Genomic DNA, 15,287 nt, shown 5'->3' with positions numbered 1-15,287 from the left:
TAGCTGCTCACAGTGTTTCTAAAAGTCCAGACGGATGCTTCGATCTGCGACAGCCTGATCTTCACGACTCATGATAATTGAACTCTACAGGACACTAACGCTCCTCGAACAAGAGGGACGGTGTTAGCATTACAGTCAAACCACAGAACATTACTCAGGTGGTCATAACGTCATGACAAACTGGATAAACTTAAAACAAACTCGTAACAGAAGAGATCTCGACAGTAGAACTGTAACAAACCTCAGCATCAGACGGAGTTGGCGAGTCCACCCGGAACGGAGCGGGCCAATATGGATGTTCTCTTCTTTGTCTCTGTCCCCAAACTTCCTGCCATCCACCGGGATGCTTTGACAGCATGGAGCTGAAGAATAGCTCCAGTCATGCGAGCTGTCGGACCACTTCTCAGGCAGACTCGTGCCAGAGATAACACAACTCACTGGACCCGACTCCACAATCCCCCTCAGTTCTGGCCCCAACCGGTTCTGGCACCGAAGCTTCCGCCACCAACCAGACAGATCCAAGCGGGTCTGGGTCAGTCCACTTAGCACCGATCAATCACATTGATCAGGAGGGTTCAGGAATCACAGGATTTAGGTTTCAGTAGTGAACAGCTACAGCTGTTTAAGGTCACAATAACATTACGACCACCCTTCTAACATGGTCTCCATAATGTCTTCACTACTGCAGCTACTGTTCTTCCTGCTCTCCAGGGATCATCCATGAGGTCCAGGCTGTGTGACACAATGCTGACCAGAGGTCACCTACTGTGGACAATGAGCTGCATGACAGCCAGCCAGCTCCATGACTGAACACCACTCTGGTATGAGTGTCTGGCAGATGACTGATGAAAATTTTTGGAGTTTATTTTGGATCTGTAGCCAGGTCCTGACGTTTTACCTTGTGTAGAGACATCATGAGCGACGTGTGAACGGGACAAAAAACAAAAAGACAAATTCAAGCTGTTAAAACGTTTTAGTCAAACGTGAGATTATATACAGGCGATACTTTGACTTGTGATCACTATATTTAAAATGCAGATAGAACTAAGAGACTAAAAACAACTTTCATTCATTCGAGTGTTTGGTCCAAAACAACGTCAATCGAATAACAGAAACAAACGATGTTTAGCTGCCATTAGAAGAGAGAGCCACAGACTGACGACGAGGAGGGAGAGAGAAAAATGAGCGAGACTTGCAGAGTTGAAGAAACAGAGTTTACATTCAGAAGCTTCTCGTGCTACTTAAAAAGTCTGAAGAGTTTCATGACAACCGCTCCTCGTCAGGCCAGAACTACACTGTGACCAACATCAAACAAAGGGTAGAGTGTGTATTTACATTGGAGTTTCAGGCTTATGTTAAGGCTGCCGCTTGTCACCGTTCCTAGAGAAAGCAAGATTACTGACGGGAGTGTGGGTCTACTGGACGTGACAGTTGTCTTCCTGCTGAGGCGGCTGCCTGACAAACTGGCTCTCGCTCTCATCGGCAGCCTTGTGCAGACCTGATGATCTCCGACTCTTCCGGTTGTCAGATGCGGGACTCAGAGGAAAGGACGGCACCAAAACCTGAGAGAGAAAAGAAACCTTGAACCTCAACTGCAACTGATTCTTAAAACAATTTTCACTACACAAAGACAACATTTCAAGTCAGACAAACAACGATGAAGCAAAGAGAACTGTCTGAAATACAGAACACACTCATGAAGCATGTTGTGTCATCTAACCCACAGACAAATGTGTTCTGCAAGACTGTGTGTTTAAGAGTCGAAAGACTGTGAATGTGATGATGTTCTTCTCTCGACAGGTTGCTGATGTTTCCTCCACAACATCTGCTTGTTTGTCATGTGCTGGTGACTCAGAGGCGAGAGCCGGATTTGACAGTGAAAACGAGTCAGACTGCATGTTCGCACCTTGTCATCAGGGAGGGAGCCGGTCTGTCTGGAAGCCAGTCGTGGACTACAGCGCCTCACAGTGGTTCTCCTCATGATGAATGGACTCGCCTCGCCCAGAGGAATGTCAGCGAAACCTGATCAGATTGGTGAGGAAATAAAGGCTGAGATTCTAAAATAGAAGTATTACATTGGAGTGTTAGACTTAGTGAACAACTTATCAACTGTTGCTCATGTGCTAAGGCCTAAGAGGAAGTTTTAAAATGATGACACACCTCTTTGAACCAACTCTGGAAGCCCCTCAGGTCTGAACTCATCCTCCGGCTCCGGCTGGGGTTTCGGGGTCCCGGTGGCATTGGCTCGGATCTTCTTGGTCAGGTTGTGCAAAGCCTCCTGGGCGTCTTTGTCGCTGATATCTTTGTGACCTCTCTTCCCTTGAGGAGACTTCTGCGGGGTTGATGGAGCGACGTTCTCAGTGCTCTCCTCCTGGAGTCTGGAGCTTTTCCTTTCGGAGCGTCGACGGCCTTCCGTGCGTTTGCTGGTGGATATGTGCTCCAGCCGCAAAGTCAGAGCCTCGTTGGCCTCCTCCAGTTTGTGCACTTGGATCATCAAGTTGCAGTATTTGCTCATGCAGTCGTCAGCCTCTTGGCTCTTCTCCTCCAGGAGCTTCTTCAGGTCCTGCAGCTCTTCTTCTCCCTCCTTCTGCTCAGTCTTCAACCCGTCCAGCTGTGAGTGAAGTTTTTCCAGCTCTTTCGATTTCTCCTCAGATTCCTGCTTTGCCTGCTGCAGCATTGTCGTCAGTCTGCTTACGGCTTTCTGTTTTTCATCTGCCTCCAGCTTCAACTGCTTCATCTCGTCGCTGCTCGCTGTGTCACCTGCAACAAGGATGATCATGCACTGATCACTACTGAAATGAATGAAAGTGCATTGAAGTGAAGTGAAGTGAACAAGAATCTTTACCTGAGCTCTCCGCCAGTAACTGCTTCTCTTGCTCCAGCTGTTTGCATGTTTTCATCCAGAGGTTCATCTTGCTGAGAGCACAGTCTCGCTCTTTCACGAGACGAGCAGCTCTGGATGACAGTTCTGTCACCTGGAGAAGACGAGGGCAAGGTCACACCACTTGTATAAGGGCTTTTCCACCCACCAAAACTGTCCCACCTCTACTGAGTGAGAAGAGGATGAAGGTTCATTTCCAAGGTTCCAACGTCACTCACCTGCTGGCTCAGCTCAGTCGCAGACCCTTTCTGTTCCTCAAGCTCCTCTTCCAAACACATGATTGTGGATTGAAGCCTCTCTTGATCCTCTGAGAGCTTCTCCTTCTCTCCTTCAGCTCGGTTCTTCTCCTGCTCCAGTGAAGAAAGCGTTGCTAACACTTTCTCCTTCTCTTCTTTCATCTGACTCAGGGAAGACTGCAGCTCCTCTTTCTCAGCTTCTAGCTTCAGTCTTTGACTCTGGTTTTGTTCCTTCTCTTGCTCCAGAGCACTTTGGTGCAGGAGAACGTTCTCCTTGGCACAGCAAAGCCTTCCATTCTCCTCTGACAACATTTTTCTCTCCTGCTCTAATCGCTCTTTGTCTGCCTCAGCTGACGCCAGAGTGCTGCTCAGGTCATTTCTCTCTGCTTCTGCTGACACCAGAGCAGACTGCAGTTTTTCTTTTTCTTCTGAGAGGCCAGACTTTTCTCCCTCTATCCGTTCCTTCTCTGCCATAAGTGAGGAGAGCGCCTCGGCTGCAGCACGACTCTCATCAGCCCTCTCCTTTTCTAGCACTTGTCTTTCTTGGTCTTTAACCAACATCAGTGCATTCAAACTACTAATGTGTTTTTCCATATCAGTGATGCAGTCCCTCATACGACACCTCTCTTCTTCCAACTCTGCCCCCTGAGACTTAAGAGTGTCTCTTTCCGTCTGCCAGTTCTTACAAGAACTCTGCAGACACAGTTTCTCTTCCTCCAAACTGCTCAGCAGCGACTGTAGTCGCTCCTTCTCCCGATCAGTGTCGGTTTTCTGCAGCTCCAGTGCAGCCTCCCGCTGTCGAGAAGCTTCCAGCTGAGACCGAAGATCATCCAGGTGTTTCACCTGCTGCTCTGCCTCCTCTCTCATCTTTCTCTCCTCTTGTCTTCGATCTGTCTCCACCTTCTCCAACCCTCTCTCCAACTCCTCCTTCACTGCTTTCAGCTCCTCGATCTCCCGGTGTTTTGCTTCCACTTCGTGCTCCAGACGCTCTTTCTCAGACCGCAGGTTGATCAGGGAGGCAGAGAGCGCAGACAAGTTCTCCGACAGTTCTTTCTTCTCCTCCTCCACCTGTAGCAGGAAACGTGTGTTACGCATGGAAACCAGGGTGATGACAGTAACCTCCAACTGTATTTACTCCACAAGAAAACACAATTTCAGCAACAACAGCTAACACCACAATAGGAGGGTTACCTACCCTTTGCCGTTCCTCCTCTAGCTCAGCCTTCACAGTTTCAGCCTGGACAGCACAAGACAACAAAAGGTAGAAATCCATTTGCATTTGAAATACAAAAATATTAACCCAATATTACTATTCCCAGGTTGGAAAGTGACACGAAAAGACATGATTATGATGCAAACCTGCAGAAACGCCTCCTCAAGATCTCGCTCCACATCTTCCTTCTCTCGCTCCAGAGCACTGATGCGGTCTTGCAGAGAGTCGGACTTTCTTTGGGCGGCTACAAAAATATTTTAACATCATCATATGTTGAATGAAATCCAATGATAATCCCAAACTACGGGTGCTGACCTTTAAGAAGCTCTCCCATCTTCTTTTTCTTCCTCTCATCAGACTCAATGCGGACCTGGAGCTTCTCGATTCCGCTTCTCATCTGCTGGACTTCGTCCTGCGTGGAGTTGAGACGAGAGGCGATCTCTCCTTTCTCCAGCAGGGAGGACTCCAGAGACTGAGAGAGGCGGCTCACTTCTCCCTGCAAGGTCTAAACAGAGGGACACGTGAGCAGTCACGCTTGAATGATGGACGCGAACACATGCAGAAAGAGCTTCACTGAAACACACCTGTATCTTGCTGACCATGGACTCAGTGCTTTGGCTCGAGGAAGTGTTGTCCTCCTTGATCTGGTCCATCTGGCCGATCAGCTGTTCCTTCTCTGCGCTCTGCTCGGAGACTGTTTGCTCCAGAGAGTTGATCTGCTCAAACAGCTTCACAGAAAACAATCATCTATTAGACCTCTTTCTGGACCAGTTAACACAGCAAAAGCAGTTATCAGTGGTCACAAATGATCATTATTCCCACATGATGATTCCACTCATACCTGTTGCCTCTCCAACGTCAACTTGGACATGTTGCTTTGCAGGGACTCGTACTCCTTCCTGCCTGCTCTGATGTCCTCCTCCAGGATGGAAATCAGGTCTCTGGTGTCAGAGTTGCTCTTCTCCAGACCTCGCACCTTCTCTCTCCAGTGCCCCACAGACTGACTCAGATCGTCTCGCTCCTCTGTGCAGGATACTAGTTCTGCTCTCAGCTGCGAGGTCTGGAGAGAAGAGGACAGATGTCAGGGAGGACACTGGAACCCTGAACATTTAGGTACTTCAAAGTTCTTGTTTGGAGAACAACTCAGAGAACAACACATTTGTAAATACTTCTCTGGTGCCATTTTCCACAGCTTTGCACATAGTGCCAAATAAATGTAAATAAATCTGCCTATACTATACTGCTCTTCTGGAAATGTATATCACTCATGAAAGATGCCTGGAGGAGGCAGACTGAGGACACAAGGGCTGTAATATAAAGGGCCTCTTTACTTGGACCAGAGGGAGAAAAGATTTGAAAGATGGAAGTCAACAGGATTTGTTCACGTCAGCTCAGAGTCACTTGAAGTTTACCTCGGCTGAGAGACACTCGAGTTGCTGCTCCATAGCAGAACATGTTCTTCTCTGAGCCTCCATCTCATCCTTTAGTCTGGTCCTCTCATCCTGCAGGGTCTCCAATTCTCCCTCCATGCCCAGGATGTGCTGCTCCAGGTTGGCCTTCTCGGAGCGAACTCTTCTCAGCTCGCTCTCCTGCTGGAGGTACTTCTCATCCCAGCCACCTGCAGATCAAACACAAAGTTTTTTTTATTTTGACCTTTGCAACAATAATGTTCTGTTAAATAAGGCAAGAGTTATTCTTGATTTTTTTCTACCTTTGGTCATTTCCAGTCCCTCCATCATCTCCATTACATCTGCCAGCTGACATTTGTTAGTCTGGAGCTGAAGAGTTAAAGACTCTCTTTCCTCAGACAGCTGAGTCAACTGAAAAGCAAGTAATGGGGAAACAACAATGAGTATTTGAATCAAGTAGAACAATGTGTGATTGTACACTCTCTGTAAATCCGATTCAATCTAATGAGCATTTTAGCAATGATCAAGCAAACATTGACCTGATCATCCAGCCTTTTCTTCTCCCCCAAAGCGATGTTCAACTTCTCAGACACACAATGTTTGTCTTCCTCAGAAGCTGCAAGTTTCTTTTCCAGGTTCTGCACTTGAACTTGGAGGTCAGAGGTCAACTCTTTCCTCAGTTCAAGTTCAGAGCTCAGGAGGTCAAACTCAGCATGCAGGTCCAGCAAATCGCATTCCTGCTTATTTTCAGGTTTGTTGTGCTCATTCCCCTCGACTGACAGAGCCGCAGCTGTGGGATCAGGAAAAAAGTAAAATACACAAGCAGATCATTGGAAAGTTAAATTCCAGTTAGTCAGTTTTCAAAAAAAAAAACCCCATACCATTGAGATTTGACACACTTGGGTCAACATGAGGATGAGGAAGCTCAAAACAATCAGCGACAGTATCAGTTATGTCACTGCCAGTGTCGCAGTCGGGAATCTGGGAAAAAGGACAGCAACAAGTTTGAAATATAAACAGTGACAAGTTTCTCGTGGCTTAAATGACAAAAACCTGCTTTTACCTGGACCAGAGTTGGGTTTTGCTCCTCTTCACTTTTCATCTCATCCACAGTCTCAAGCTCAGACACTTCACATGTCTGCACTCCATGTTCAGAGATGACGTCTGCCTCACAGTCACTGCATGGATTTAAAACCACGAAAATTAATGTGTCAAATGTGGCCTTGGTCTGATGTGTCCTTAGCTTCCAGAGTCTTCATTTGAATCAGAACAATGACATGTCAACGCACCTGAAATCCTCCCGTCCAGCTCGTTCAAGACTCAACTGCTCGTCCACTGGAGACGTATAAAAACTTTCTGCTCCATTCTCAACACCTATGAGAAATTCAGCAGCAAAAGAAAATTCAAACCTCTGTTGTCAAATAACTTTGTAACACTAACAAATCACTCACAAATAACTCTGTCCTCCGACACATGTTGGGGGTTGTCGACTGGCGCTTGAGTCACCAGCTGCAGTGTGAGCTCCTGTATCAGCTTGTGCTGCTGGTCCAACTGCAGCAGTAATGAATTGTTCTGCTGCTGGAAGACGTTCATGTCCTGTTGCAAATTGGACAAATTCTGGTGCAGTTTGTTCTGCTCTGCTTCAAAGTGCTGGCTCCTGTGATGAATCAGATGACACACTGATGAGTCAAACCCAAAAGAAAACGTATGGAAGATGACTGCAGTCAAGTTTTATTTTTACCTCTCTTTTCCTTCCTGCTCTGCCTTCTGGCCCATCAGCTCCACCAGTCTCTGTTGCTGCTGCTGAGAGGACATCATGGAGCTATGCAAGCACTCATTTTCCTCTCTGAGTGAAGTCATCTCTTCTTCATGTCTTGCCTGGTTCTCCTGCAGATGCCTCTGCTCCTCCATCGCCTGATCCAAACTGCACTGTAATTTCACTTTCTCCTCTGCCACGTGATTAATCTGAACCTCCAGTTGAAGCCTTTCCTGAACAGCTTCATTCAAGTTGGATATCAACTCATTCTTCTGCAGCGACAGTTCGCCATGTGTGGATTCTAACAGACATTTTTCAGCCTCTAACAATTTCATGGCAACATCCAGATGCTCCTTCTCCTCCATTAACTGAGTTATGTTTGCCTTGAGCTGGTTGTTCTCCTCATCCACCCTCTCCAGATTGTCTTCTAAGTCTTTCTTGCACAACTTCATCTGCTGACAGTCAGCTTCCATCTCCTCTTTGCTTTGTGATATCTCAGTTATTTTTGCCTCAAGCTGCTTGACCTTCTCATCAAGCTTCTTCGGACTTTCCTCCAACTCTAGGCACTTGGTCTCTAGAAGTTCTTTGTCCATCATCAGCTGGTTCATCGTCGTCTCCAGCAGGTTGTTTTCCTCAGTTAACCTGTTCACCTGAGTTTCTTTCTCCTTCATTTTCTGATCGAAGGATGTCTTCTCTTCTGTGATCAGGCCCAGTTTTGACTCGAGGGCCACAACTTCTTCCTCCAGCTGGGCTCGTTTGAGAGCATCTTCTTCCAGTCGGCTTATTTCACAGCTTCTCTCTGATATCTCCTCTTGGGCTGTTAGGTACTGAGACCCGAGCAAGGAGTTCTGAGACTGGACCTCTTCTAAACGGGCTTCTAAGACTGACACCTGGAAAAAAAGGGGTACATTAGTAATAGAAACCTGAAATGAATGAGTTCCCCAAGAACCTGAAGAGGCTTGAGACTTAAACAAAGATTATTTTGTAAATGAAAGGGTCACCTGAGCTTTCCCCTCTTCCACCTGGGCTTCCATGTCAGACATCTGGGTGCGGCTGTGAGCTAACTGGGCCTCCAGTGACTGGATCGTTTCTTTGAGTTCCGCCACCTGGCTGTCCAACGTGTTCACCATGGACTCATTGTCATCCATGTCCATCTGAAGCATCTCCAGCTGCACCTGCACAGCAAGAAGATACATTATTTCTCGCCCCTCGCACCATGAACATGTCTTGCTGTTCAAACCTTGACTTTGCTCATGGATGATATCTTCTCTTTGAGCAGGTCAGATGTTTTTAAATGTTCAGCCTCTGCTTTGTTCAGCTTCTCCTTCAGGTTCTTGATGGTGTTGTCTCTCTCCTCAAGGCCTTGTGAGGCTGCAGACAGAGTCATCTTCATGGTCTTGAATTCATCTCTGAGAGACTTGGATTCGGCCCTGGAGGCTGCAAGCACTTTGTCTGCAGATTGAAGTTTCTCTTGAAGACACTTTTCTTTATTGAGGAAGCTTTCCTTCTCTGCTGTGTGCAGCTTTGACTCCATGCTGATCTTCCCCGTGAGCTCAGCGACTTTACTCTCCAGGGCTGAGATGTGGCTACTTTTCTCGGCCACTGTGTCCTCCAACTTGGACTTGAGTTCAGTAGTTGAGGAGTGGCTCTTCTCCAGAGACTCCAAAGATGCCTTGAGATCAGTGAAAGATTTGTTGAGAACATCGAGCTTGTTCTTCAACACAGGAACCTCATCCACAGCTTCTTTGCTCAAAGCTGCATCGTTCTTCAGGGACGATATCTGCTCCAGAAGATTTTTGATCTCCGTATCGTAGGCATTTGACACAATCTAGAATGAAACAGCTTTTGTTAATGACTTCAAAATCTTTGAGAAAATCACTTTTGTTCTGATGCTCGACCTCAGCCTCTTTCTTCTTCTCTTGAACAATATTTTCCAGCTCAGAAATGTTCTTGTCAAGAGACTGACGCTCAGCTTTGAGCCCACTCAGCTGGGTCTGATTCTCTTCAAGCTGGTGTTGCAGTTCTTTCATTTTTTCGTCTGCCTTTCTCAGCTCCTCTGACTGTTTCTCATATTTCTGTTTGTGTTCTTCCCCAGTTTCAGTCAGTGTCTGTAGTCGCTTCTGCAGCTCAGCTCCCAGCTGCTCCTGAACCTTCAGCAGCTGCTCCATGGACGCAAACTAAAGTCGAAAAGAATATGCATGAGCATCAGAACATCAGGCAGTTTAACTGAAACAGAGGTGTGACAAACAGACATGATGTATGGTCACCGAAAACATGTGTTAGATGTAGACTGCATTTTGTCAGCAAGTGCATTCACAAAACTATCATAATAGATTATGAACACTTCATGATTTTTTTTTGCGTCAAGCCTAACTCAAACAAATCCGCAGCACATTCATTAACATCCAAATAACACACCTGACTTTTGGTGAGCTGCAGCTCCTGCTGTGTTTCCTCTAAGTGTAGCTTGACTTGATCGGTCTCCTCCGCTTTTACTGCAACTCTCTCCTCACAGTTCTTCACCAGAGCCGTTTTCTCCTCCTCAAGCCTAGGAGATATTCAAGACAACTTAGAAACGCTTATATGCTTTGTGTATTTCATAGCCACTTAGCAGTTCCAACCTGAGCTTTTGCTCTTCATGCTCTGCAGCTACCCGAGCCAAACTCTCTCTCAGCTGCTGTATTTCAGTTTGACCCAGGTCCAGCAGCTGATCTTTGGAGCAGACCAGGTCACAAGTGGCCTGATGCTCTTCATGAAGCTGAGTGATTGTCTTCTCGGACTGCTCCACTCGTGCTTGTTCACTTGTCAGCTGAGACTCCAGGTCCTTCACCTGAAAGGTTAAATGTGATTGACAAAAATAAATACAAAAACATAATCCGAAATATAAGCTTGAAACTTCTACATGCAGTTATGTTTCAGACTTTTTGTTCATTACGTTTTGAATGAAATATTTGTCACCTGCTTTTCCAGCTGCTTCACTTGCACACCAACATTCTCCAGCTCTTTGCTGTGCTTCTCTTGCATCTCTGTACATTTGCACTGCAGAGCCTTATAGTGCTCTTCCCGTTCCACCAGCTCCGTGCTCTTCTTCAGAAGCTCTCCCTTCAGAGAGTCGACGTGAGCGGACAGTCTGACCTTGTCCTCCTCAACACTCCTGATCTGCTTCTGTCAACACGAATTCAAACAAACCTTCACTTATGGTGGTAAATATGCTCAGAAACAAGGTGAATATAATAGACATAATGTAAGGCAAATAAAAAGCAGTTATGCATATATAAGGCAAGTACTGTGCAATTAAAAAATGGCCTAAACATCACACACACTTTACCTTAACGTCCTCGTTGGCATCACTTAACAAACCGACAGACTTCTCCAAGTTGTTAATTTTCTCATTCAGCTCGGTCTGCACTGCTTCCGTTTCATTGATGAGACTCTCCTTCTCTTTCCTCCACTCCAGCAGAGACTGATGTTCTTGTTTGACCAGCAGACATTCGCTCTGACTCGCAGCAAGATTCTTTCTTAGATTTTGCTTCTCCTCCTCTTGGGCGTTCAAGTTGTTTGTCAATTGTTCGGAATCTTGCTTCTGTTTCTGCAGGTCTTTTTGAGTTCTGAATGAAGAGAAATGCAAAGTTTAGCAACTGCTTAAGCTGATTACAGTTGCCATCTTCTGTACGCAACAGTGGAAGACCTTTTTTTGTTCACCTTTCATGTTTAGCTTCTGCATCCAAAAGAGTCTTTTTCAAGTTTTCCAAATCCCGAGAAGAGGCCTGCGTCTGCTGCTCCATTTTTGTCTGAAGTTTTTTCATTTCATCCAGCTGCCCATCGGACTTGGCTTTGGGAAAAAAACCAATAATTTATAGCAAGATAATTTTACTTAATGGCAAAATGCACTGGTCTTAATAAATGTTAATGCACACAGCAAATTGATGTTTTTGTATTTCACATACCTTTCAGGTCATCTACCAGACCCTGGCTGCGTTTGAGATTCTGGTCCAAGCTCTTCTTCTCCTCTTCCAGCTGTGACAGACGTCTGCTGCTTTGCTCCAGCTGCACAGAGGTACTGTTCTTCTCCCGCTGAAGCTCCTGCAGCCACAAGATTAGGAACTGAAAGGTTAGTCTATTGTGAAGCAGAATCCCATCTCATGTTCAACCATGCCACTCGCCTCCATTTTCTTGCGCAGGTCCTGCTCTTTAGCTTGACTGGCCTGAAGACTCTGCTCTGACCTGAGGAGCCTTTGCTTCTGCTCCTCCACCTCCCTCTCCATCTGACCCTTCTGGAAGTTTGTCTGCAAAGAAAAGAAAAGCATGTAAGCAATGACCACCTAGTGTTTAAAAGATAGACCTGTTGGTCAGGTCTGATTCAAATGCACCTTCTCCATCTCAGCTTGCAGGACATTGTAGTCTTTCTTGGACTGTTGGATTTCTTGAGACAATTTGGTTTTGGTCTGGTTGAGCTGCTGATCTAAAGCCTTGTTTGAGTTCTGCAGCTGGGCCAGCTCCTGCATAGAAAGTACAAAAGTTGGAGGTAAAAATAAAAAAAGTCAGTAAGAAACTACCTCCCAGCCAAGTGTGACTGTCTCTCACCTTCTGACTGTCTCGCTCATGGTCCTTCAGTTTCTGCTCCAGGGTTCGCCTGCAGCTCTCAGCATTGTGTCTCTGGCAGCTCATCTCCTCAGTGACTTGTTTCAGCTTCTGCTCAAGTGTTTTATACTACAGAGGAAAGATAAGATAAGCTATGTGATTAAGAAAAAAAACTATTTTCAGATGAATCAATTTAAATGTGACACCTTGCTCTCCAGCTGCTGATGTCTGTCTGACGCTTGACTCAACTCATGGGTTTTCTTGGCCAAATCTCGGTCACGCTCCACGAGGTCTTTGCGTGCCTGGTTCAGCTGGCTCTGGAGCTCCTGCAGTTTGGAGGACTGATTCCGAAGTTCCTTCTCTTGACCAGACAGACTTCTCTCCAGCTCTGACATACGGTTTTTCAGCTCTGGCAGACAAAACGTTTCGACACGATTTACATGGTAGCCAATTAACATATGTGGGGGTAATCATTGCAGTGGATAAATGACCCATAATTCACCTTGGTTGAGGGTTTTAAGTTGATCCATCTGCTGGCTTGACCCACCAGGACTTTGCATGACTATGGCGGAGCTCATCCTATGACTGGGTTTGATGGGGGTCTCCTCGTGGGCGTCCCACAGAGATGCACCTCGTCTCTTCAGAGGAGTCTCCATCGACGAAACGTCTTGCGAAAGGCGAGTGTGCACTGCATCCTGCTGTTGCCATGGAAATATGGAAGATCCAGCCTGACGGGCACCAATCTCCTTGTGACTCATGCTGGCTGAAGACTGACTCAGTAGCTGGAAAAGAAAGAAAGGTGGAGAATGATGAATGTCAGCCATTTTTAAGGCGAGAATAGTCTGCTAATCAGACTGACACATAGCAGTTCTTAGGTCCTTCAGATCACCTGCACAAGATGATTGCAGTCCAAGTTGTTCTCTTATTTAGATAACAATGACCCTTACTTTGACCTGAAGGATCTTCAGCTCTGTCTCCAGCCTTTTCCTTTCTTCCACCTCCTGCTTGTATTTCTCCTGAAGACCCTCCAGTCGGTTATCTACGGCAAACAAGTGTAATTTATTCATTTATTTATTCATTCTTTTCATTCTCTGAAAAAGTGAAAGACGAACGACTATATAATGTGATACCCTGTTGTCTGCAAGATGGACCTGGGGTGGCCAAACACTTCTGTGGAGTAGCGTGGAGCTGGATGTCCAAAGACGACGATGACAATGCTGATGATGAAGAAGAAGAGCCGGCAGGTTGGGAACGATCCAGTTCATTTTTGTATCTGAGATGATGAGCAGAACAACATTTTAGTAAAACTTACGTCAATTTCAACATTACAAAAAAAGCAATGATGATTACTTTTTAAGCTCCTGCTCCAAACGTTCAATGGTTTTCTTGCAAGAGCTGAGCTGGCCCTCCAGGTAGCTCACCTACAGTTTTTTAAAAGAAAAAAACAATATGGAAAATTAAAAAAAACAAAACAAAAACGGTGACCTCTGTTCAGATTGGTAGTACTTTACAACCGTCAACTGATGAGAAGCTGGGGAGTGAAACTGACCTGCTGCTCTTTGACTCCTAAGTCATGAACTGCCTTTTGGCGGGCCTTCTCCACCGAATCACATGACTCCACGAGGGACTGATTCTCCCTTTTCAGGACAGAAACCTCACTACGCTCGCTGTCCACCTGTCGAGACAAGTCACAGAGTCAATGTCATGATGACATTTCCAGCAGTCGTCAATTCAGACCCATTTAAGTTCATCCATAACCTTTTGTTTCTGTTTCTGAAGCGCAGCTTCCAAGGAGTCCAACTGAAATTGTTTTTGACTCCTTTCCTTCTTGAGTTTGTCCAGCTGGACTTCCATCTCTTGGATCTTCCGCTGGGCTTTTGCTGGAAGGCCATCCTTCCACTCCTCCACCGCCCAACTCATGATGAGCTACCTGACTAACATTGAAACATACATGTCAACATTGGCTGTGACATCACATTAAACCAGTGGTTCTTAACCTTGTTGGAGGCGCCGAATCCCATCAGTTTCATATGCTCGTTCACCGAACCCTTCTTTCGTAAAAAATAAAATATGATACACTAACTGCAGACTAGACTGAGGGGTGGACCTCTGCGGCGGAGGCTCCACCGAACCCCTGAAACCGACTCACCGAACCCCTAGGGTTCGATCGAACCCAGGTTAAGAACCACTGCATTAAACTAAAGAGGGAAACCATTTCATCCGGAATGTTCATTTCCATGGCCATCAAGGGTAAATCTAACCACTTCATGCTGAGACCACAGCCCATGCCTACAATTTGGTCATGCACTTGACTTACTATCCTATGACGATACATAAGGGTAAAGCAAAAACTGGCAAGACTACAAGAGAAGAGTGAACACTGTACGATACAAAAAAAACAACAACCCTGAACTCGAGCACCATGATAACAGACGTAGTGCGATGATCCTTGTTTTTTTTCATATTAATTACATGACATGGTACAGACCAGCATTTGAATAAATCTAACATCATTTGAATCTGCGTTATTTGTTCTGGGTCAACAACCAAGAATACATTTCAAGGAAATACTAATGCATATTGTGATCTTCTTATTGGGTCATGATACATCGGCATATAACGTGAAAGCAACGTGTAACGTCACATTCAGACGGTTTCTACTTGCATTGGGTGGTTGCTTAGTAGCGAGTGAGCAGTTAGCCAAGCCAAATTTAGCCATTAGTATCGCCTCATTTGGTGGACTTTCAACTAATATACTGAGGTTATACAGTACTCGTGGTCGACTGATCTTATGTGTGAATAATTCAATATAACAAAATATACTTTTCGTCAATGACTGGAGAAGATGGATTATAAAATAACCTCTACAACAGGCCGAGTGAAAAGAAAACATTCAGTTTAGAGATATTCATTCGTTCGATTTCCGTCAATAACTGTGAGCGAGTTTGAAGATATAGCAGCGAAAACAATGAGAATGAAGCGCTAGTTTACTCACTTTGGCGCGAGGCTTCCGTTCTGACAACAGAATTTTCAAACTGCGACGACACAAACGTGAATCACAAAAATCGACGCTGATTGGCTTTCATGCGTCACGTGTTTGAAGGAGACAGCGGATTGGTTGATTTCAAAGCATTTTTACAACGCCCCTAAGCGGCGTGTCAGGGAACTAAATAAAACTTAACTAAAACGGTGGATCAAAGTTATAAAGCAG

The 15,287-nt window shown here is 45.7% G+C and overlaps 1 protein-coding gene across 2 annotated transcripts; it reads right to left on the bottom strand.

Moving 5' to 3' along the window:
• Window positions 1-989: 989 nt before the first annotated feature.
• On the bottom strand, window positions 990-15,119 carry cenpf (centromere protein F). 2 transcript variants are annotated; one of them, XM_053864310.1, is made up of 38 exons: window positions 15,072-15,119; window positions 13,835-14,010; window positions 13,626-13,751; window positions 13,427-13,497; window positions 13,207-13,349; window positions 13,024-13,115; window positions 12,579-12,858; window positions 12,283-12,485; window positions 12,080-12,205; window positions 11,866-11,994; window positions 11,659-11,781; window positions 11,443-11,578; window positions 11,198-11,327; window positions 10,824-11,103; window positions 10,454-10,660; window positions 10,117-10,325; window positions 9,914-10,043; window positions 9,394-9,672; window positions 8,736-9,323; window positions 8,497-8,670; window positions 7,481-8,385; window positions 7,191-7,396; window positions 7,029-7,113; window positions 6,803-6,917; window positions 6,621-6,720; window positions 6,279-6,529; window positions 6,042-6,150; window positions 5,743-5,948; window positions 5,172-5,390; window positions 4,915-5,058; window positions 4,646-4,835; window positions 4,477-4,574; window positions 4,313-4,354; window positions 3,100-4,185; window positions 2,846-2,975; window positions 2,161-2,760; window positions 1,907-2,022; window positions 990-1,562 (listed from the first exon to the last, which is right to left on the bottom strand). In XM_053864310.1, the coding sequence occupies exons 2-38, from the start codon at window positions 13,994-13,996 to the stop codon at window positions 1,416-1,418; spliced, it is 8,337 nt and encodes a 2,778-aa protein (XP_053720285.1). In that variant the 5' UTR covers window positions 13,997-14,010; window positions 15,072-15,119; the 3' UTR covers window positions 990-1,415. The 2 variants fall into 2 exon arrangements, with proteins under 2 accessions (XP_053720285.1, XP_053720286.1); XM_053864311.1 differs by lacking the exon at window positions 15,072-15,119 and adding an exon at window positions 14,074-14,126.
• Window positions 15,120-15,287: the final 168 nt, after the last annotated feature.

Source organism: Synchiropus splendidus, chromosome 5, assembly GCF_027744825.2.
Source record: "Synchiropus splendidus isolate RoL2022-P1 chromosome 5, RoL_Sspl_1.0, whole genome shotgun sequence".
Taxonomy (NCBI): domain Eukaryota; kingdom Metazoa; phylum Chordata; class Actinopteri; order Syngnathiformes; family Callionymidae; genus Synchiropus; species Synchiropus splendidus.
The sequence above is the reverse complement of the archived record's forward strand: the minus strand, read 5'-3'. Positions and strand labels throughout refer to the sequence as shown.

Coding starts and splice junctions, on each gene's coding strand:
- cenpf (XM_053864310.1), bottom strand. CDS start 13,996: ATGAGTTGGGCGGTGGAGGAGTGGAAGGATGGCCTTCCAGCAAAAGCC. Junction 5,949..6,041: donor GGGACTGGAAATGACCAAAG/GTAGAAAAAAAT, acceptor TTTGATCTGCAG/GTGGCTGGGATGAGAAGTAC. Junction 2,976..3,099: donor CGACTGAGCTGAGCCAGCAG/GTGAGTGACGTT, acceptor CGTCTTCTCCAG/GTGACAGAACTGTCATCCAG.